Consider the following 23,967-nt stretch of genomic DNA (forward strand, 5'->3'; position numbering starts at 1 on the left):
GCTTTCAATTAAAACGTAATCCCTTTAAGACATAAACTGACCTGCTGTCAACACTTGTTCCTGGACAGAAAAAAAAAAAAAAAAAAAAAAAGTCCCAAAACCATGACACCGGGAACTGAGCAGAGAGTTTTCGAATTATCCTGTATTTAAAACTGACTGGTATTTATATATTGAATAAGAAATCATCTGCAGGAAAAAACCCAAACCAAACCAGAATCCTTTAAAAGCGACTGCAAAGTGCACAGCGGGGAAACGCCGTGCTTAAGTCACGCGAAGTAGTGGCACTACGAGGGGATACGGGGGCTGCGGCAGCACCGCGGGCTCACCGCGGCTCCGGAGCGCGGCCGCTCCGCGCCGCCGGTCCCCGGGCTCCGCGCCCAGCCGCGGCGTCGCCTCTTTCCGGGGCAACTTTCGCCGCAGCCTCCGGAGGGCCGGGCTGGCCCCGCAGCGGCGGCTACCGCCGCCGCCACCCTTTCCGCGGGGGCGCAGGGCCGCGCCCCCCATCCCCCGCGGTGCGCAGCGGCGGGAGGCGGGTGCCTGCACACACCCCCCCCCCGCCCGGCGGGGCAGGAGCGCCCTCCTCCCGCCCCCCCCCCCCCCCGGGGAGCAGCCGGCGGCGGCGCGGCGAAGGGGAGGGTCTAGGGCCGGGCGCGCCGCTCCGCGCCGCTCCGCGCCGGGCGGACGGGCGGCTGCTGCCGCCGCGCCGCGGGCATGGCGGAGCCTGGCGGCGCCGGGGCCGCGGCGGCGGGCGGGCCGCAGCAGGGCTCCCCGGCCGCCGGGGGGGTGGCCGCCGGGGGACCGGCCCGCTGCGCCGCCGAGAGCCCCGCCGGGGGGCCCGGCTCGGCGCGCACCGCGGGGAAGAAGGCGCAGCTGCGCGCCGCGCCGCGGGCCAAGAAGCTGGAGAAGCTGGGCGTCTACTCCGCCTGCAAGGTACCCGGCCGCCCGGCCGCGGGCGCCCACCCGCCCCCGGAGGGTGGGGATTGACGGGAGGGAGGAGGGAGGGAGGGAGGCGGTGGGGAAGGGCCGTGCCGGGCGGGGGGCGGGGGTGGCCCGGCTGCAGCCCGGCGCTCCGCGCGGAAGTGGCGGCTCCGGCGGTGCCGGCGGATCGTGCTCCCCCGGAGCTTTCCGGCCGGCGGCCGCAAAACCAGACCCCAAACGCGCCGAAGGAGGGGACGGCGGAGGCAGCGCCGCCCTTCCCCTGCCCGAGCCGGGCGGCGGAGGTGCCTGTCCCCGGCGTCCGTCTGTCCGTCCTTCCGCGGGAGGCGGCGGGGCGGGGCGGCTCCCGCTGCCGGCGGCTCCCGCTGGGTTAACAGCGCTGCCGGGGCTGCCCACTGCGTAAACACCCCGCCGGGGACCGGGGACACCCCCTTGCCCGGGGACGGGGGTGCGCTCGGCCGCGGCGGGGGCTCCTGTCGGCCGGGGCGTGGCGGCGGCCTCGCAGCGCGGCGCTGTCGACATCGCAAAAGCCGCTGCCCCGAGCTGGCACCGTCGCCGGCCGCTCTGGCCGAGAAGCGAAGGGGCGCGGCCTCCGGGACGGGGAAAGTTGCGTCCCCGCTGGCCGGTGCCCGGTACCCGGCCCGGCGGCGGGCACCGCCGTCCACCCGCACCCTGCCCCAGCGGGGATCGCCGCTGCGAGCTCGCGACCCGTGTGCAGGAGCGCTGCCCTGTGTTTCCATCCATAACCACTTTCCCGCCACCTGCGATTGTCTTCTTGGTGGGCAAAGCAGGACTTGGCCGTTTGTTGGAGATGGAAGGCGTTGGGTCGGAGCTGTCGCTCCCACCATCGGGGGTCTGTGACCACTGGCGCTGTCACCTGTGCGTGTGCACATGCGGCGTGCGAAGGCGTGCGAAGGCGGGCTGGCATGCTCGGAGCGGGGTTGCGCTGCTGCTGCCAGGGCAGTGCCTGGGTGTACGGCAGCTCTGACATCTTCGGGTGGGCCGTGCTCCTCTAGTAACGCTTTCAGAGTCGAAAATAAATGTTTGGGGGAAATCTGTGTCTTTTCTCAGTTCCCTTACTTTGGAGCCTCTAAAGGGCAAGGTTAAGTGACAGCACAAACTAAACGCTAATGTGTACATCCTAGTATGACCCTGTGGTCCTGTCTGATGGTGTGAGGAGCTTTAACTGTATGCTGGAGGCATGCCGCAATCCTGTCATGTGAGGGCAGATTAAGGAAGTCACAGTTCAATTTCTTAGCTGTTTCCAAACACCTTACAGGCACCTCTGTTTCAGCTTTGGTGCATGCGTGGGGCATTGCAAGACTACCCTGGTGTCAGTAAGTTAAAAGAGCCGCTCGCATACTTCAAACTTGCAGCCCTCGCTGCAGGCTGGGTGACATGGTTTGAAGCTTCCCCAGTGCTGAGTTCTCTTTGCACCTCCATATTTTAATGTTACCAAGACTTTCTGTTAATTAAAGTTGGCTGGGGGGGTGGGTAAGATTTTCATGGGCTGTTGGGAGTGCGTGTGTGTGTGTGAACTGCTTTTGTCTTCCCTGGTCGGCTCTTTTTTTCTTCCCTTGATGTACCTCCGGAAGATCTTAGTGAGGGCCAAAGCCTTCTCCTGAGGTGCTTTTCCCCACAGAGGTAGCTGTCCTGTGAAGAAGCACAGGTAGCCTTGTCTCCTCCCAAACGGTTTGTTTTTTTGGGGACTCACCAGCCCCAGACATGCACCTGCCGCAGGTGCTTTGTTGGAAGGCAGGTGAGTGCCATTTGGGAGGGGAGGACACGGCGTGGCCTGCTGCCAGCCCTTCTTTCCCTCTCCCAGAGCTCTGGTGGTGGGATACTGCACGGTGACAGATTGTACTGCCGGTGCTCTGCGGGGCTGGCCTTGCTGGCCCTCTTCTGTGAGCAGTCCTGGGTGCATGCCCCGCTGGCACTCCAGTGATGGATGGAGCGGGACCCATGGCTGAGGGCCTCTTCCCACCAGGATCTTGGCACAGCCATAGCACTAAGCACTTCTCTGTGTTCAGATTAAAATGCAAGACCTACCTTTGCTATTTCACTTTGCTTCAGTAATTCAGTGGCAGGCAGCTTTCTTTTAGGTCTCAAAACAGAAGCAAGTAGACAGATGGGAAGCTCCTTGGAAACTAATCAAGTGGCTTCTCCTGTGGGATAAAGCGGGAAGGATGGAGCAGGGTGGAAGAATGTATTTTTCTTCCTGAACACCTGGCAGATGCTCCAAAACAACACTGCTTGACTTGTAACATCAGTGGCTTGCAAGAAACTGTAGCAAACTGTAACTTTGAACTTTTTCTTACTTTGGGTTGCAACTTCTCTTCCACTTATTTTGCATTTCTGTGTGTGAATGCAAAAGAGTGAGAGAAGGCAAATACACCATCTTCAAAGGGGACATCTGTCTTAATTCAAATAGTGGCCATACGTGAATCTTCTCTAAATCTACATAGAGCTGTACAAGTTGGAGTGCAGAAAACACGTAATGGAATCCTTAGCATCGATCACCTTCTCCTACGTAAAATTCATCACAAAATTCAGCATGCAGAATTTATTAGAAACTTAACCTCAGAGATGCTGGGAGTTGCAGAGGCAGGGAGTGTGTGTTTGCTAGGGATGCAGAGCAGCAATGCAAGAAGGTGGAGAGGTCAGTGGCCATGTAGAGGTTGAGTCTTACTGGCGACAGCAGAAATGGCAAGCAGAAAAGGGTGGAAGGCACTGATCTGGGGTAGAGTGCTTCAGTCCCCAAAAGGGACCTCCTGGTCCTTCTTCAGTGATCCCTTTACTCCACAGGAAATGTGGACTAAGACAGCTGGCAAAGCGTCTTCAATGTGCACATATTCTGAGTAGAACGAGAGTGAAGTTCAGGGAGATGCTGCCCAGACTAGACAATTGTGAGGTTTGTTTCTTTTTCCTGATAAAGAATTGGGACCGGAGAGTTGTAGCTGTTGAGCTGCTTTGTTTGACCTTTACCCCTGTGAGAAGAGGTTGGGGTGGAAGGGAGAGAACAGGCTCTTCTGTGTCAAAAAGCCTTCTTAAATGCCCAGGTTTGTGTGTGTGTGTGTGTGTGGAAGAATGCACATTCTGAACAATAAGATACATATTAGAAGTTGGCACAGTTTTCACAACTTTTGGAAGTGCACAGTAGTGCTGTATGCTGTGCGGGGTTTTGTATTTGGCACTTGCTATATCTGTGTGCATATAAATGGCTGCATACATCGTTTTAGTTTTGTCCAGTGTGAAACTGAGCATTAGGCATGCGAGCTTGCAGCACTTTTTATATAAAAGCAACACTGTGTGACTTACACACATAAATATATTTAATGAAAATGTAGGAGGAAGCCTCCTATGTTGTTTTTTTTTTTTCCCTGTTGGTTTACAGTATGTGAAAATACAACTCTCTCTTCAGTCCCACTGGGAGTTTTTCTTATAAACAAGTTGAAATATGTACTAATTTAGTACACTAAGTTTTCTGTAAAATTGGGAATTTTGTTACCTTACAGTAGTGACTGGATGCTTATAAATATAATTAAATCCCAGTGGCCTAAGGCATTTGCACAAGTAGCAGTACCTCCTTGAAGAAAGACTTTATGCTTTAGATAAACAAAATGAACAAAGAATGAGAAGAGTTATGATGAGATGACTTGGACAAGGCCCTGCGGCAGGTGACTGAGTGTCAGAGGTTGAAGTAAAATCTGGGTCCCAGGCTGCAGACCAGCTGCTCACTCTTGGTAGAGGCTCTTCTCACTTCTCATCCTAGAGTGACCTCTATGGAATTTTCCTGTTCCTACACATAAAAAAGAGGTCATAGGGTAAATATGTACCAATGTTTCCATAATGAAGTTTTTTTTTTTTTTTTTTTTTTTTTTTTCCTGACTTCTATAAGGCAGATTAATGTGAGTCAGACTTGGCTGTATTGCGTCTGGACTCTGTATAGTGTGATTACAGCTCCTTAAAGCTCAACTGGAATTGTATTAAAGTTGTTTTCTGCAGAAGGGTGTAGGAGACATACAAGATATCTAAAGCTTTCTTACGATCATTTTCATAGTGGGGTGAATCTGTTTTACAATGTCTTACCACCCCAATTAAAGCACCTTCCTTTAAATTAAATAGGAAATCTACCATTAACTTTACAAGGTGGGAATTGGGCCCCTATTATTAATAAAAGCTTTATATGGTAGCCTACATCTATTCTGTAAGCGAAACTGGAAAATACAGAGAATATGATACTTGGATTGATCAATAAATGAAGAAAATGTCCTTAGAGCTGCATTGAACTGATCTATTCTGTATTTTTAAAGATAAATGGGCCATTTATGTTCCTGATATGTTTAAGTTACTCTCCAAGCAGTGTCCAACTGTCTGGTTGCTGGGTACTGGACATCTGAGTAGGAAAAATATCTATTTTAAATTTATCAATGTGTGTGTTATGGTTTCTGTGGTGTTCTTTGTTGAAAGCATCAATTTGAGGTTATTTCTTACAGGAAAAAAACTTACAGGGTATTCTATACAGCTTTTGTGTTGGGAGGAAGAATATTTTTTCTAGGGTAATTACACTTGCTGGAAATAGATCTATAATGTTGTGTATTCATAATCTGTTGAGTCTGCTTTGCATCTCAGTTACCAAACAGGGCAATCTGTATGATTTTGAGTTGGAAAGCACAGTAGCTGTTTTGAAACTCAATTTTAAAACTGTTGGGGTCTTTCACTTCATAGTTAAGTTATCTTGAATTTGGCACATTTCTGTGCTCATTTCACTGGCTGAAAAGGGGAGGAATGTTTTAGTCCACAAGTTACTGTAACATTCTTTCTTTATTCATTAGAATTTAGACACCTGAAGCCCACTTAAAAGGGTCTGAGATGTGCAATATAGTAACTGCCAGATGCTTCCTTTTTAAAAAAAAAAAAAATACTAACAGCTTGGGTTAAAATGTTCTGTGTTTTTTCACTGTCCATTTTTGACCTGCTATCAGTATATTCAGTATTTTAAAGGAAAGAGTAACTTTAGTTTGTAGAGAGTTGCAGTTTTCACTGCCCAGACCTACCAGACAGTTTGATTCCCCACATTGTAATGCTCCACCTAACATGGAAGATGTCAAAAAAAGGATTGAAATTATAATGTACAGTACAAAATGTACAGAATTTCTGTACTGTGTTTTTTTTGTTTGTTTGTTTGTTTGTTTTTTTAGCAGACAACAGTGTGTAATTGCTGTGTTTTATTATATTGCAATCATCCAGTTTTATTAAAACTGCCAATGAAGATGCAGTGTTTGTGATGCCCAGGCCCCCAAAGATGGCAGTCATTACTTTACAGGCTTCAATAAGGCAGAAGTCCCCAACTTTCTCCAGTGGCTTTATCAAAGCTCAGCAGATGTCCAAGAAAATGAGGCTCCAAAGACTGGTTGTATGAGTTCAAATGCTTCTTTTCCTTCTTCCTCTCAAAACTGTTTTGATCTCAAATTAAGTTTTTGTGGAGGTGAAGTCATACTTTATTTTCTAATGAAAAGCAGATGAGTGACTAAAAAAAAAAAAAAAGGAAGGAAGAAAGAAAAGAAAAAAGCTGAAGATAGTCAAAGAAAGGACTGAATGAACAAAATGCTGTTGGAAGACTTAACTCAGCAATTTAAGCCACTGAGGAATGCTCATTGCATATTCACTGCAAAATACTTGCACTGGCAACATCTACGATGAAAGCTTAGTTTTAAAGAGGAACTTTTTGGGTTATATTTACCCGTGGTTAACAGAACATTTATGCCGATTCTGGTGTTTTACAGAGAGATTAATAAAATACCCACCCTTGTTGTTGTTTGAGAAAGGTCTCTGGAATAATTTGAACAATACAGATTAACAGCTGCTTCAGAGATCTGGCGAGGAAATACTACCGAGGGCAGAAAAAAATCTGCTGTTGAACATGCTGTTTTTATTCTTCTGTGGGTGGGTTGATATTTATTCTTGGCAGTTTAACTGAGCTGTTATCACGATTTGTACATCTGTTTGTTTGCGTCTTTGCTGTTAATTATTGTGTGACACTAAAGTTTGTGTAGTTACTCAATGTTTATAGTTTTTAGGCTTCATAGTAAACATTGTGTGGTGAACTTCTGTGAAATACTGCTTCCACTCAGAAAAAATTCTCAAAAAGCTTGTGCCTAGTTTGAGGAGGTTTTTCTGGATATGTTTCATTGTGGTATGATTTAAGGCAATTAATAATAAGCATTATATTATGTTAGTAATTTACAGTGTTGAACATTTGTCTGGGCAGCTGCATGGGAAAGATCAAATTTTACTTCCCTAAAATAATATTCAGTCAGTTTTTGTTTGAGAACTTCTTTATGATCGTGTCTTGAATTTTCTTTGGCAATAATCTCATTTTCTGACAGTTTTTTCTGTGATGGTTTCTCTATCCTTGTTTTAACTGCAAAAACTTTCATGGCAGCATTGCCACTCCCACAAACCAAATGTGGATAGCTTATTTGGCATTGGTTTTGTCTAGCTGGAGACGCTAATTGAAAGTGGGGTTTCGCATCATCTCACAGATGTCCAAAGTCCCTGCACCAGGGCAGTCCTTGGTTTGCAGGTGTCATTCAATCACTGATCTCTCTTTCTAGTCATTAAACTTTAAGAGGTCCTGTAGGTCTGGATAACAAACAAAAGTAAAACTGGCTCAATGCCTGTGGAGCTGTAAGAGACGGTTTCAGCTGTAAAATAACATCGGGCCTTGTTCACTTCTCTGCCAATCATATTACTCATAGAAAACATGGTAGAAAAATAACATAAAACTCACCATAAATCTATCCAGATTGCATTTTATGAGACTTTAAAATAGAATAAATTGTTTTAATCTTCTCCACATATCATACTGAAACCTCCCTGATACCACATTATATATAGACGGGGTAGCAGGCAGCCTGCACCCACGCAGTGAGTTTGGAGAGCTAGGGGGTTCAGGTGACGCAGGTTATCCCCTTTCCAAGGGAAATTATGTGGAGGTGGTTTTGCTGGGCACGCACAGGTGGATTTCTGACTCATCCTGGTGGCTCTGGCTTCTGGAAATGCCACTCATACCCCTTCGTACTGCCAGACCGCCCTGGGCACAGGCAGAGGCCATGGCACCTGGAGCCAGGAGCCCAGGCGGGTAAATACTTAAGCATTAGAGATGGTGAAAACATCATGTGGTGTTCAGCAAACTGCAGGCAGCAGTTTTCTTGGTGCTCAGGTTGCTGAATATTAAAATTAGTTTGGAAGAACAATTTACCATCAATCTATAAAGCTGTCAGTCTTAGGAGCTGTCAAGCTGTGATCCTTTCTGCTTCTCCTAGGTGCTTCTTCCTTAGGTAAAATGGGATTTGGAAACATAAAGGGAAAATGAAATAGGTTCCTGAAATAGATTGCATTAAATATATTCAGAATCGGTTTTGAAAAATGACACATTAATGCTGGATATATTAACATCACATTTTTTCCTACTAAGGTTGTTTCAGTCATAAATATTATGCAGCAGTTAACATACTTTTCTCGCTGAGGTCTTGGCAGTGCAAATTCATGAGTGTCTTGTTACAGCACAGTGCACAGATATCTCTGAACAGTAGAAAAGCACACTTTTCTTCTGATTAGATCTTCAAATAGGAGTATGGATGATGTTAGAAATACGTTACCATGAAAATAACTAAGATATTTTGGATATGCAGATGAAAATCCCTTCCTATAAAGCTGCTCTTTGGATAACTAGAATCGGTACTTCAAACTTCTGAATGATTTGAGACACAACTACCAAAGTCACAACCTTTCCTTTCATGGTCACCCCTTTTAGCTGCAATCTATCTGTGGTCTTTCATACACAGCGAGGGTAAATAAACTTTCCAGGGTAAGCAGCAGATTGCATTAGTAGCATCACTGTCTTTGGCATCTGTTGCTTTTGTGGCCAAGCCTTGCTTTGGACAGGTTTCTTCAATAGTGCAGTAATTGTTTGCTTATTTCAGTATTTAGTTAACCCTGCTTGGGTTGTCATGGGCTTGGTTTTAGTTGCATGCCAGTGTAGCTGATAAGGCAGTGATAAATATATTGCCTGTTGGATAACCTGTTTGTGTTTAAATCATTGAAACTGTCTCAGTGTCAGGATCTCTACATGTTGAGATCCTAGTAAATGTTTGAATACTTCTTTTACTATATGAGGGCTTTCTTTAAAGATGTTAGCCAGAGTTTGTGTGTGTATTTTTCTGAGTACAGCTGGCTTATCAGAACTGTGTTAATCTCTCGGTTTGGGGTGCTATTCCAGTTCTGGTTCTTTCTAGAAAATAAAGTCTAGCTGTGTGGTATATTATCAAGCAAAACCAACCAAAGTAACAATAATAACAACAAAACACTCTGAAAATTCCCCCCAAAACATCAAAACAAAAAACAACTTGTAATTAATAATGTTACTTTTTATTGCTTTTGAAATAATGCAGTTTCATCAAGTTCCTGTGCTTTTACAGGGTTGATCGATACCCCTTTGCTTTGATTTCAGGCTGAGGAGTCCTGTAAATGCAATGGCTGGAAGAACCCCAACCCGCCTCCCACGCCGCCCCGGGCAGAGCTGCAGCAGGCGGCTGTCAGCCTCGCCGAGCCCTGCCGCAGCTGCAGCCACGCGCTGGGTAAGCTTCTGCCTTTCTCCTGCAGTCCGCGTGCCTGTACGCAGAAATCTCTACTCTTGCGAGACGGAAGTCAAGATGCCATGCCAAGACCTAGAAACGGGGGTTACAGTTGGACATAAATGACAGTAACTTAGCTTAAAATATGTTGGAAATATCCTAAAATGAGTTTTGAAGAAATTGAACTAAGGTACAACTTTTAACAACCCAGACATTCTAAGTGGTTAAAATGCAACAGCACTGTTAAGCTACCCATAACAATTTTAATACTGTGTGTAACATATGCATTAACCTCACATTGTTTTGTCAGCTGCCTTAGTTACAACATGAATAAAATCTCTGCTGTAGGCTCCATTATGTTTTCTTACTATAGAATAAACTATAAAATATTCTTGAACATTGCTAAAGCAGGTATTCTTACCTACAAAAAGAACTGCCTTTTCCATGTCACAGAAAATAGTAGCTAGGTTGCGTATCTTAGCATTGTATAAGTTAATGTGCAGACAGCTTGCATATCTTGGAAGCAACCGTTCAAAATCCTTATCTCTAAACTGGAGAAACATGGATTTGATGCATGGACCACTCAGTGGGTAAGGAATTGGCTGGACGGTCGCACTCGAAGAGTTGTGGTCAACAGCTCAATGTCCAAGTGAAGAGCAGTGATGAGTGTCGTTCCTCAGGGGTCAGCACTGGGACTGGCGCTTTTTAATATCTTTGTTGGTGACATGGAAAGTGGGATTGAGGGCACCCTCAGTGAGTTTGCTGACAACACCAAGCTATGTGGTGTGGTGGACACGCTGGAGGGAAGGGATGTGCCATCCAGAGGGACCTGGACAGGCTGGAAAGGTGGGACCATGTGAACCTCATGAAGTTCAACAAGGCCAAGTCCTGCACAAGGGTCAGGGCAATCCCAAGCACAAATACAGGCTGGGAGATGAGTGGATTGAGAGCAGCCCTGCAGAGGACTTGGGAGTATTAGTGGATGGAAAACTGACCACGAGCCAGCAGTGTGTGCTCACAGCCCAGAAAGCCAACTGTATGCTGGGCTGCATCAAGAGAAGCATGGCCAGCAAGTTGAGGGACGGGATTCTCTGCCTCTATTCTACTCTTGTGATACCCCACCTGCAGTGCTGTCTAGCTCTGGGGCCCCCAGACATAAGAGGGACACGAACCTGCTCAGGTGGGTCCAGAGGAGGCCACGAAGATGATCAGGGGGCTGGAGCACCTCCCCTGTGAGGACAGGCTGAGAGAGTTGGGGTTGTTCAGCCTGGAAAAGAGAAAGCTCCAAGGAGACCTTATAGCGGCCTTCCAGTACTTAAAGGGGCTACAGGAAAGAAGGGGAGGGACTCTTATCAGGGAGTGTTGTGATAGGACAAGGGGTAACAGTTTTAAAATGAAAGAGCTTAGAAGATGTAGATTAGATATAAGGAAGAAATTCTTCCCTGTGAGGGTGCTGAGACACTGGCACAGGTTTCCCAGGGAAGCTGTGGCTGCCCCCTCCCTGGCAGTGTTCAAGGCCAGGTTGGACGGGGCTTTGAGCAACCTGGGCTAGTGGAAGGTGTCCCTACCCATGGCAGGGGTTGGAACGAGGTGATCTTTAGGGTCCCTTCCAACCCAAACTGTTTTAATATCTGCTGTTAAATACTGCTGTGGTTGTTTGTTTTTTTCCTCCATAATAATAATAATGATTTGTTACCCACATAGTCTGCAAAAGAGTGGTGAATCACTGTATTATTTTTTTAAGAATTTCTACTTATCCAAAATAAAAGCGGATTAATTTTTCTGTATACATTAGCAATTATTGAATAGAAATTGAGATAAAATAATATTCAGAATTAATTGAAAAGAAGCAGTTGCTATTTAATTTTTGTTGATGTTAAAAACCTAGGACAGTGAAACAAGAAAAAGGAAATCTAAAACCTTCAACATTAATCATTTGTGCTTTTACTTTTAAAAATGATATTGTACATTGTGTGGAATACTTTTTTTTAATTGAGATTTATTTCTACTTCTTTCTTTTCTTTTATGCTCTCATTACATTTGATCTAGTTCTGGGCCTTTCAGCAGATTTCTTTCCTTTCCTGATATCCAAAATCTCTAGGTTTTCTTGCAGAAGAAGATTAACAAATACATATTATGACAGAAAGTTTGGTCACTTTAGCCAGGTTAGTTTCAACCTTTCATCATGCAACTTCTTTGTGCTGCTCTTGGTTATGCAATTAGGGTATCTTGTGTTACCTGTCCCTTTCATTCCTGGCCTTTGAAGAAAGAGGTTTTTCTTTTTTTTTTTAATCTTATGAGATGTTGTGCCTGTCAGTTCCTGCTTCTTTAGCAAAATTTGTGGATACTATGTATTTTGTAGAAAAACTGAGCTCTTCTAAAGGCTGCAGCTGGTTTTGGTCTATTAAAAAATCTTTAAAGCACTGATTAGTTAGGGAACCAGGAAACAACAGTACTGTAAAACCAGTACCAGTGAAATGTACCTTATGGAACTAACTGTATTTTTATTTATTGCTGTTTTTAGAAAAGGTAAAGTTTCTTAGTCGTCTGACTGCAGCTAATGAGGATGATGTTTCATTTGAAATAACAAATGAGTTGCTGTCCTCTTCTTCATACTACTGGCAAAAATATGTCTTTCAGCAGTGTTTTCCAAGATAATTTTCCTATTCATCTCCTCTACATTAGCATGTTCCTGTGAATACCTTTAAAACCAGACTGACCACAAGGTGTGTAGGCTTCAGATTATCATCTGCACTTCATTTTCTCTTCCTCAGAGAGCTGCTGAAATAGCAATGTAGAAATTCCTGTACTGGTTAAAGCCAAATGTAGGATGTTAGGGTTTTTTTCCTTATTTTATTTATTATTTTCTTCCAAAGGCAATCCTAGACATTAGTCTTGCTTGAGACATCTCTTTTTGGGGGTATGGTTCAATTTTCAAGCCAGTGCAGTTTTTGGTGCATAAATTTGTTTGGCTATATGTATTAGGTTATTGAGCTTATTTCTGTCTACTTACCTACAACTTTTATTCTTCTATTTGTGGCTCAGCCTGCAGCTTGGGCCAATACTGGGTTTTCAGTGAATATTTTATTTGAGTGATGTATTGGGTCACTACCATAACACTGTGAAGTGGTGTGACTGAATTGGGTGCTGGGAGAGTTGGGGTGTTGATTGACAGCCGGCTGAACAGGAGCCAGCAGTGTACCCAGGTGGCCAGGAAGGCCAATGGCATCCTGGCCTGTGTCAGCAATAGCGTGGCCAGCAGGGACAGGGAAGGGATCTTACCCCTGTACTCGGCACTGGTGAGGCCGCCCCTCGATTCCTGTGTTCAGTTTTGGGCCCCTCACTACAAAAAGGACATTGAATGACTCGAGCGTGTCCAGAGAAGGGCAGCGGAGCTGGTGCAGGGTCTGGAGCACAGGTCGTACAGGGAGCGGCTGAGGGAACTGGGGGTGTTTAGTCTGGAGAAGAGGAGGCTGAGGGGAGACCTCATCGCCCTCTACAGCTCCCTGAAAGGAGGTTGCAGAGAGATGAGGATAAGTCTTAATGAACAACGTTAGTCCTAATGATAGGATAAGAGGTAATGGCTTCAAGTTGCACCAGGGAAGGTTTAGACTAGATATTAGGAAGCATTTCTTTCCAGAAGGGGTAGTTAGGCGTTGGAATGGGCTGCCCAGGGAGGTGGTGGAGTCCCCATCCCTGGAGGTGTTTAAGAGTCGGGTCGACATAGCGCTGAGGGATATGGTGTAGTCGGGAACTGTCAGTGTGAGGTTATTGGTTGGACTGGATGATCTTCAAGGTCTTTTCCAAGCTAGACGATTCTGTGATTCTGTGAGAGTTCACTCTCCACCAGCCTGAAGAGCAGGTGTTACACAGAGGCTTTTTTCTCTTTTTAATTTTATTGTTTTTTCCTGTGTTACAGGGTTCACTTTCCTGTGGTAAACACTTTCAGTCTTGAGTAACTTTTGAAACTAGTTAATTAATGTGTAGTACTCTATATACACACACTCAGTCTCTCTTTTTTTCCCACTGTCTTCTCTAGTTTAATAAAATGTTTAAATAGAGCCACTAAGTAGTCAAGGTAACTTTCAGTATTGTTATGGAAACTGCATGGAAATGGCTTCTTGTGTTGATGTTTTATTCATTTGTTAGTTGAGTGCAAGGTTTCTTTAGTATGTTATCAATTTCTAATGCAGTGCTCATCTAGGGAGGGTATTTATTACTTTTACAAGATCAGAACAGACATCTGGGAATATTAAACCTTCATATCTGGCTCAAGGACAGAAATGAAATTGTTTTATTCTGCTCAGAATGGTGAATATTTGTCCTTAAAGAAAGCTCCCGATGGCCATCCCTCTTTCAGTTCTGAGCATATGCTCAGAATTTAAGACACTATATTATAAATGTTCATTTAAGTGGAAACAATTGCTGGCATCTTTTTAATGTTCTGAGCTACAGTGTCCTTTTTACTTGAAACTACACAAATTTATTGAATTTTAATGTTTTGGCAGGTGTCATACCAAACTTCTTACAGTGTCTTTGCTGGGTGGTGTCACATCCTGTGCATGTCTCCCTTGTCTGAGTGGGACGTGACAGGTGTTCAATAAATATGGCAGTTTTCAAGTCAAGTGTTATTTCCCCCCACTTCCTCCCCCACTAAAGAATCAGATTTATGTTGAAAATTTCTTACCAGTTCTATTCACATTGGCATATCTAAGATAATAATTATCTAAGAGGTAAATATTGATAAAATTATTAAAATACAGACTAACTAATATGACCAACCTTTTAAATAATTTTCCTTTTCTTTTAACGGATATTTTCTTGTCCTTTCAAGGGAAAGGATATTCATACCACGTACATTGGCCCGGAGTCAGCGAAGATCGTTTCTTTTTGTGATGCAAATAGCTTCTTTCTGGGAATTGACTTTTTATTTTAAATTGCCTTCTCTCTTCCTGGGGACAGTTGTTCAAACCAGCTTGAAATGAATGTCCTGCTTCATGCCTACAAACCTCAAGCTTTTGAAAATTACAGTTGTGGAACTGTATTTATCTGTGGAGATGATAAAAGGGAGTTTGTCACTTGGAAATTCTGATATGTTGAAAGATGCTTTTTTGTAAACTTCTGAACAAACGAGCATGTGCAATCTGCAAAAGCTTTGTTAATATAGTGTGCAGAAAGCATAGTTTGACCTCACATGATATGAAAGTAAGAGACTTGGCCAATAATGTTCAATTTAAAACAAAAAGCCTATTAATGGAGCTGTTTGTTCGCTTTTTTTTTTTTTTTTTTTTACTCTTACTCTTCACAGAATAAAGTGCTACTTGCATCAACACCTGGGTTACCTAATGTATGGGAATTATAGATTTATTTTTTTTAGTCAAGAAACCTTGTCTCAAAAGCATAGCTCTTGGACAAAAGTGTATGTAGTTATTTATATATTGCAACATATTAATACAGACAGGACTTGTGTGGTCTGTTTTAAGTGTTAACAGAGACTGTGATTCTAACCGGCCATCATTCCTTTGCTGTGGGAATTACCACCGCTGGACTACCTTTACTGTGATGCAACATATATTTCAGTTACTTCTGATAAGATGTTCTGTTTAAATAGGTTATTAAAGGATCAGTGCCTTTACTGTTATGGCTTAGTTTGAGATACCCTTGGGAATACTTGTGCTGTTGGTTCTCTCAGTAGACTTTTTACAGGTTTGGATTTTTTTTCATTTAGCTGCTCATGTTTCTCACCTGGAGAATGTGTCTGAAGAAGAAATGAATAGGCTGCTGGGGATTGTGTTGGATGTGGAGTATCTGTTCACCTGTGTCCACAAAGAAGAAGATGCAGACACCAAGCAAGTTTATTTCTACTTGTTCAAAGTAAGCTGAACTTGTGTAGTGTAGTCTTCTCAGGTTTTCACTCTTTCACACATAAGCCAATTTCACTGCCCCTCAGGCATGTATTGACTTCATCTGGTGAGAACTTTTTCTGTAGCATGATGCTCTAGTGGTTAACCATGGGCTAGACTTTCTGGTACTTGCAGTGTACCGTATTGTTGTGGTTTAACCCTAGCCAGCAGCTAAGCACCACACAGCCACTCGTTCACTCCTCCCCCCTCCCAGTGGGATGGGGAGGAGAATTGGAAAAAAAAAAAAAAAGTAAAATTTGTGGGTTAAGAATGGTTTAATAACTAAAATAAATAATAAAATATATCAATAATAAAATGTAATAATAATAGTAATGAGAAGGAACATAATAAAAAGAAGGGAGAAATAAAACCCAGGAAGAGACAAGTGATGTACAGTGCAGTTGCTTACCACCTACTGACTGATGCCCAAGCAGCGATCTGCAACCTCAGCCAACTCTCCCCGTTTATAAACTGAGAATAATGTTTTATGGTATGGAATATCCCTTTGGCTAGTTCAGGTCAGCTGTCCTGGCCTTGCTCCCTCCCAGCTCCTTGTACACCTGCTCGCTGGCAGAGCATGGGAAACTGAAAAATCCCTAACTTAGGATAAGCGCTACTTAGCAACAGCTAAAACATCAGTGTGTTATTAACATTATTCTCACACTAAATCCAAAACACAGCACTAGACCAGCTACTAGGAAGAAAATTAACTCTATCTCAGCTGAAACCAGGACATGTATCTTACTCCAAAAGTCATCTAGATGACTGGGGAGCTGACCCTGACTCCCGTCTATAAACTGTGCAACTTGCAAGCCTTACCCTTTCACTTACACATCGGGAAAAGCAATTGAAGTAAATGCTAACATCTGCCTGCATTTGCTCACAGAAGCCTCTTATATGCATTTCAAAGAAGGTGAATTCACAGTGAAGTTTAGTAGCTATAAATTTAGATGACTAAACAAGCAGATATATAGCCAGGAGATTTTTCAACACTGCTTGCAGTGTGTTGTGTACCTGTGACTTCCATTGACCCTACGTATGTAAAAATGCTAATTGCAGGTATGCTAATTAAAAAATTCTGTATTTTTAACAGCTTTTGAGGAAGTGCATTTTACAGATGGGAAAACCTGTAGTAGAAGGATCTTTGGAAAGTCCCCCATTTGAGAAACCTAGCATTGAACAGGTAAACAGTCAAAATATGGGTTTGGTTGGTGGTGGTTTTTTCTATTTGGTGGGGTTTTTTGGGTTTTGGTTGGTTGTGGGTTTTTTGTAAACATAGGCACTGGTTTTTGAAAACATGGCATTTTAGACAGTTTGCAGATGTTTCTGTGTATTACTTTGTCCAATTAGGGGACTGTGGGAGACTTCTGCTGCTTCTCCTTTAGTGTTGGTACAATAGTTACATTATTTGACTTCTCTCATCATTCATCTTATGCTTTAGTGAAACCGACTTTTTTGTGGTTTTAGAGAATGAACTTAAAATACTACTTTCATGTGTGGCAGTTCTAATCTTTCTTTGTTTCAAGTGATGAAAAATGCTGTCAAAGTTTTGAAATCTAATATTAAAATGATACTTGTCTTCTGTAAATCAATTCAAATGTTACAATCCAATTCAGTGAGATCATAGCCTTCTCTTTCAAAGAGTACACAATAAAAAACAAAGCCGAAACCAAAGAATAACTGAGGCTTTTGTAACTCTTAGTGGATAAAGAACATATGACAAATTCAGATTTTGGCTAAGCAAGCTCCTGAGAATGCACTTTTTGCATGCAAGTGGGCATATTAGCTCCAATGTGACTATGCAGATGCTCACATACCTTGCTGAAACAGGAGCTCAATGTTTTCCCATTGGTGGATGAATGAATGATCTATTGTTAAACAGAATATTTTGAATGTGAAGACTGTTATGTGCAGTGATTATTTCCTTGCAACTTATAATTTAGGAAAATCCAAACACTTTATTGCTGAATTTCTGAGAAGTCTTCACCTTAAATTCTCCTTTAGTTTGAGTATAAACAAATAATAAGTGTATGTAATCTCCATATGTTTCTAGTCCTTAAAATATACTATTAAAAAGGTTTTGTACAATACAATTTTTTGTCACATTCTTCATACTGTTCAATTTGCTTGAGAAAGTAACACAGAGATGAAAGGATAATTCTTCTTACAGTTTATTTTGAAATAATTTTCCCTTAAAATAGATCTGTCTTTTCAATTCTGTTTTTAGCAGTTCAGCAACTCAATCACAAAAAATTATTTGCTAAGCATTAGTATTATAATTGTTTTATAATCTGTACATCTTGCAGCACTTTGTTACACATTTTAACTATCTTCAGTAGGTTTTTTTAAAGTGGACAGTGTACAAAGTGCAGTGAGGGGACATGCTGGCACTTCTTGAAGAAATAATATGATGTGTAGACACAAACTTAACTAGAAGTCCACAAGCCCTAGTCCTCTACTGAAAGGTAGCTGGAGAGGTTTATGGGTGATACTTGATTTGCAGAGGAAATAAATAATCTAGCATGGTTATCAGCAAAATTATGCATATGTGAGCATATAGAAGAAAGCCAGCTGGATTTTTTTCTGTTTCTTGACAAAGTTTTTTACTTTGAGAATCAAGGAAAAATAAAGAATTTTCCATATCTCACTTTGTCAGCTGCTGGAGGTGAATAGAATAAAAACACCTGGATGTACCTGCTGCTGTGTGCAGGGGAACCAGATTGTGGCAGCTACATGAGTAGTTGAGCAAGGAGTTCATAGTCTCCAGTATTTGTTTTCTTTCCCATGTAATGCAAGTTCGGGGTTAATAAACATAAAGTGAGGAATGTTTGAGGACACTCCTACAAAAATTGTGGCTGAATAATTTAACATCATTTTCTTCTGTTTTAAGGGTGTGAATAATTTTGTGCAGTACAAATTTAGCCACTTACCCTCAAAGGAGCGGCAAACAATAGTGGAACTGGCTAAAATGTTTCTGAACCGCATTAACTACTGGCACCTGGAGACACCTTCACAGCGAAGACTAAGATCACCCAATGATGATATTGCAGGGTATAAAATGAATTATACCAGGTAACGCTGGTTTTGTTTGTTACAAGTCTTGCTTACAAATATGGCGTGTACGCATTTCAGGAATACACCAGTACCTGTACGCCTCAGGTGCACCTTGTGAATTTTTGCAGTCATGGAGTTTATATGAAAACCTGACGGTTTTCATATAAACTGTTATCAGAGTTTCACACACATCCTTGTGTTTTGAGAGGTGTGCTTTATCAGCCAAGAACAGGGGGTAGATGTCACGAACAACTGTATCTAACAATGCTGTTGCATGTTCTACATTTGCAAAACTGCTCTCAGTCTTCTTAACATATGAGCCTCGTGTAAGATCCTTATTTCATGTACTAAAAGTTCAGGCAATTTGTTATTCAATTAAAAAAAAAACAAAACAAAAAAGAGATAATATTAAGCAATGTAAAGTGTCACAGTTTGAAACCAAATCATGGAAGATTTGAAAAATTAAAGTAATTTCATAAATGCTTGAATGCTAAATGGGGAATAGATATTATTAGGTTCCTTAAAATGCTAGTTCTTGTTATGATCTTTTAATACACTGTCAGAATTCAAAGGAGTAACTTAGTCACTGGGGGAAGAAAAGCTAGGATAAAAAGACAAGTCTCTTTTAATTTTGCTTTTCTCATAACAATAGCGCAACGCCTTTTTCAGTTAGCACAGCGACAGCACTTACGGTTCCTGCTGGTGCAGGCAACAGTTAACGTGCCGCCTGGGAGCACAGGTGGCAGCAATCCGCGAAGGTCTCTGTCAGCATGTCTGTTCCCAGGAACAGCCAGGGACACTTTTCCTGGTGGAGGATGAGCACTGCCTTCTGCCCGCTTTCCTGGTGGCCTTTCCTCTGACAAACCTCAGCTCCGTGAAGGAGAACAGCAAACCCTGCTGTGAGTTGAGACTGTGGCTGGTGATATGGCAGACTGCGCTGTGTCTGACCGGGATGCTCTCAGATGACCTCAGATGGCCTCAAATAGCTACCTGATGTAAAGGACAGTTACTGATAGTCCATGGGGCTCCTAACACTGTGTTTGGTGGGTCCTTGACCTCCATTTGTTTGTGATACAGATGTCAGGTAGCCAGGGTTGGTTGGAGTCAACTTGTATTAGGGAATCAATAACTAGCATTGGCTCTGGTTGGTGACTTTTGTTGTGACATTTTGTCACTTGTGGTTCCTCAGGCCTTCCTGCTCGCAATCCCTAAGGTTCCCTCTGACCCAAAGTACCGCCTTTTTCTATCTGATCTAACCTGTCATTGTGAGCTTCTCCTCTCCATGGTGTTCGAGGCACTGCTCAGGGTGCTGAGGAAACAGCTGTGTGCCATGGGTGCAGCTCATGAATTCTTGCAGTCACCGACTTCATTTGAAAACCTGATGGTTTGAGTGAGACTGTTATCAGTTTCACACGCATCCTTGTGTTTTGAGAGGCATGCTTTATCAGCCAAGAACAGGGAGTAAAGGTCTGTGAACAACTGTATCTCATAACTCTTTTCTAACTCTTTGTGTTTGCAAGGATTAAACAAAAGAGTTTGGGAGAGCATTTTGAGACAGGCTGTACTTTGAGTCTGGGTGAGAAAACCCATGCAGGATCCAGCACAGTCTGTTTGCATCCAATTCTTGACATTATTTTTCATTGTTGGAGCTTTCATAATGGTTGCGGTCTGATTCTGCTAAAGCTACAGATACCATTGACTGTTCACTTGCACAGAGATACCAAAATCTTTACATAAATTTAACAGATATCATGACCTACATAGTCAGTGTACTTCTGACTTACCTCTCCAGTAACATGATCCCTTTTCCAGGAAGAGTAACACAACAGGATATATTTTCATATGTACTTCTTAATGCAGAACTCATTACGGAGGGAGTTATTGGTAAATGAAAGAATATCGTCAGTGTGTAATGGCAGGAAGCCAGCTGGTGGGAGACCAGGGTGGGAGTCCAGTTGGATTGGGATGGAGCTAGTTAAAAGTGTCACCACTTCTGCATCTATGTGGGAAGATGTAGAAGTTTAAAGAAGAACAAATGGACCGGGCAGGAGATATGGGAGGCTGAATGAATGAGTTGTGGAGAGAATCCCTGATATCAACACGAATTTTATGTGATCTGTAATTATTGTCTGAAACGAGCGCTTTGTGGAAACTAGACTGCAGAGAAAAAGAATATATAGAGACTTAAAAATACTTGGCTATCATTTATTTAAAAAAAATGGGCAATGTAAATGCTACTTGACTCTGTCCAGACTTGATGTGGAACTGATTTATGTGGTCATATAGCTCTCAGCTGTGTTATAAATGATGTGGGTAGTGGTTTTATTGCGTTAATTCATATGTTAGATTGTGATAATTATCTGGCTTTTTTCCCCTTTTCAGGTGGCTCTGTTATTGCAATGTCCCTCAGTTCTGTGACAGTCTACCTCGGTATGAAACCACACAGATTTTTGGTAGGACATTGCTTCGCTCTGTTTTTACTGTAATGAGACGGCAACTGCTGGAGCAGGCCAGGCAAGAAAAAGACAAGCTTCCTCAAGAGAAACGAACGCTAATCCTCACCCATTTTCCAAAGTAAGGGGTTGCAATGTGCCTGCATTTAAGGTTAACCAGTAATATGCAACTTTGGCATGGAAATGGAGAAATTACCTGCAATTTAAAATCTTTCTCCTTTTATTCAATAACAAGCAGATGGTGCAGCTTTCTTTTCTGCCATAGCTTGAACTAGTGTATTTTATGTACACAACCACTTGTTTTGCTTTGTCCTAGGGCTTTACTTTATAAAAAGGATTATTCATCTTGCTGGGGGATTGTACTCATTGTCTATTAGCAGATATTGTTGGTCACGTACTTTCTTTTTCTGTAGTTTTTGGAAGCAGATCTCCAAAAACATACTTGCTTCTGCTTTTGTGAGGGAGCAGTAGAAAAGGGAGCATTGTACTGGAGTTTATATGCACCTAAGGATTTCAGTTTAATTCAACATTGTAATAGCTATGGAACAAAGTAGTCACCCCACCTTCAGAAGAGATGTATGTATTCATTTGACAGTATAAAACTGCATCAGTGAATCCTAAACTAATGAATTTCATATTGACTACCTGTTCCAGTACTGGAATATTGATGATGAGCTCTCACAGTTAAACAACGATTATGTAATTGGGTATGTGGGAGAATGACAGTCTTGAAACATGTTCAGCTTTGGCAGTGCTTAATTTCAAACATTTTACTGGTGATAAAGGGTGGTGGTAGTGAAAGGATCATTCATTGTATGCTTCCTGTTAAAACAGTGTATCTCTTCAAAAATACCCTTATTTTGTGAGGGTGACTGGGCTCTCTAGACCATATTTTAAAAGTCTGTCCCTCCTAACAATAAAGGAACTGAATCTACTGGTGGCACTGATGCTATGCAAGCTGCTGTCTGTGACTAGAGTTGGGTTAGTGCTCAGGGAAATGAAAAATAACATGAGCTTTCCAAAGCTGGCTAGAGCCAGGATTTGTTACTCCTACTATTATTAATAGTGCCTTTTACCACTTTGAAGAATGTAAACTGTGTCTGGGGTAGACTGTTATGGATACAGGAATGTCTGTGTATATCTGGGAATAGGATCATGATCTGGCCCTGAAATAGGTATAAAAAAGGATTTAACACTGCATTGATATAAGGAGCAGATTTGCAGAGGAAGAAGGTATGCACATGCCCCTGTTTCCACTGCCTTTTACAGCCTAGACAAGTAATTTGAAAAGCTTTATTATTCACTGCAGTCCGTTTTAATATTCTGCTGGGGAAAAAAAAAAAAGACAGACAAGCACTGTTTGCTGATGATTTGTGGGAAATAGGAATAACGTTTTAAATCTTTTATGGGCTGTACTTGTCTGAAGCATTTGTCCCTCTGCTGGCATTACACAGAGTGAACCCAGTGGAGGAGCTGCAGCTCAGAGCACGAAGCCTGTGCCTGGTGTCAGTGCAGGGCTCCCGGCTGCCCTGGCCGCTCCTTCCCGGGTAAAGGGAGCACCCTCAGGTTATGTCTGTGTGTACCTAGGATATAGTCACCAAAGGGTCTGAACGCAGAGCCTCTGTGCTGCCTGTAAATGTAGCCTTGGCTAAAGCTTAATTTTGTGCTTCTGCTCCATCACAGATGGTCAAGTAGTTGTTGCAAACTTTTTAGCCATTATCAGCTGTATGGATAGCAGCAAACACCACACATTGCTGTGCTTAGGTATGAATGTCCTATATATAAAATACAAGAGTAGGACTTGATCCAGAAAATCCTTATCCTGTTCAAGAAAATCTTATTCAACAGTCCTGTTGGTTTCAGCTGGACAGTTTCTATACATATAGATGACTCTAGAGAGTAGAATGTGCTGTGTCAACTTCTGGTCTGAAAACCCTTTTTGTGCAGCATAGGATAAGCAGCTATCTTGCTTCTGAGAGGGAATTGATATATTAGCCCTGTGAAGGCAAGTGTGCTGGATAGTCTGATCTATGGAGTTTCTCTCACCTATAATAATACCAAGAGAGGTTTAAAATCACACTGTTTCTGTAAGTGTACCAAAATAAGATTAAAAATACTGTTATGCAAGCACAAACATTTAATTAAATGTTACAGTAGGACAATTAAAAGATTAAAATACCTTCCTAAGAGCATTGTTAATAACTAACACCGGTATTTTATGAATCTGTAAGAGGCAAAAAGCAAGTGCATCCGCAAATTTCTTGTCTGTCAAAATAGACATATTTTGTCATTGTATAACATGAGTACCTTGACATCTGTCAGCTCAGCTTTCTTATTAGTGTACTTCTTTGTTCTGTAAAAGTAGTTTGTGACCATTTCTTTCTGCATTTGCAAATTAAGATAAATATTGCTTACAATAAAAGACCAATTTTCATAGGTGAAAGCACTCTACTGAATTAAGGTACTTAATGTCTACTCTGGCTTGTGACTTTTTTGTGTGTATGTGTTTGTTTTTTAAAAAGGAGTTGGCCAACAGCATTTTCTTACTGAATCAGTAAATATTTTTAAATTAAAAAAAGTTGTAAATCGTTATTCTGAAAAAGAACCTGTTTTAAATGATCCTATTAAGTTAATATTTCACCTGGTTTTGTGCCTAGATTTCTGTCGATGCTGGAAGAAGAAGTGTACAGCCAGAATTCTCCCATTTGGGATCAGGATTTCATGGTGTCTAGTTCCCGAACTGGCCAGCTGGGAATCCAGACAGGTAATTTGCATTTAGTGATGGGTTAGGGAGCACCTGAATGTAAAGATAAACCTGTACAAGTGATGAATTCTAAGGAATGAGACTTAGATATGCACCTTTATAAATAGCAGGCTTTACCAAAATCAGTCTGGCTCGAGCAAGCACAGGTGTCTGACTCTCTGGTGCCTCTCCTATAAAGATCCCATTTTAACAGTGATATCCAGCTAATTGAAGGTGCC

The 23,967-nt window shown here is 42.6% G+C and overlaps 1 protein-coding gene across 1 annotated transcript in view; it reads left to right on the plus strand.

The window, feature by feature from the left end:
* Positions 1 to 711: 711 nt before the first annotated feature.
* The window catches only part of KAT2B (lysine acetyltransferase 2B), a 48,005-nt gene continuing 24,749 nt past the window's right edge, over positions 712 to 23,967 (plus strand). The window contains exons 1-7 of the mRNA XM_074900514.1: positions 712 to 930; positions 9,452 to 9,578; positions 15,304 to 15,449; positions 16,572 to 16,661; positions 18,369 to 18,550; positions 20,915 to 21,106; positions 23,643 to 23,749. Coding sequence (XP_074756615.1) covers positions 712 to 930; positions 9,452 to 9,578; positions 15,304 to 15,449; positions 16,572 to 16,661; positions 18,369 to 18,550; positions 20,915 to 21,106; positions 23,643 to 23,749 — 1,063 coding nt within the window. The remainder of the gene's footprint in view (positions 931 to 9,451; positions 9,579 to 15,303; positions 15,450 to 16,571; positions 16,662 to 18,368; positions 18,551 to 20,914; positions 21,107 to 23,642; positions 23,750 to 23,967) is intronic.

The sequence above is a fragment of the Athene noctua genome, chromosome 2 (assembly GCF_965140245.1).
Source record: "Athene noctua chromosome 2, bAthNoc1.hap1.1, whole genome shotgun sequence".
Lineage (NCBI taxonomy): Eukaryota > Metazoa > Chordata > Aves > Strigiformes > Strigidae > Athene > Athene noctua.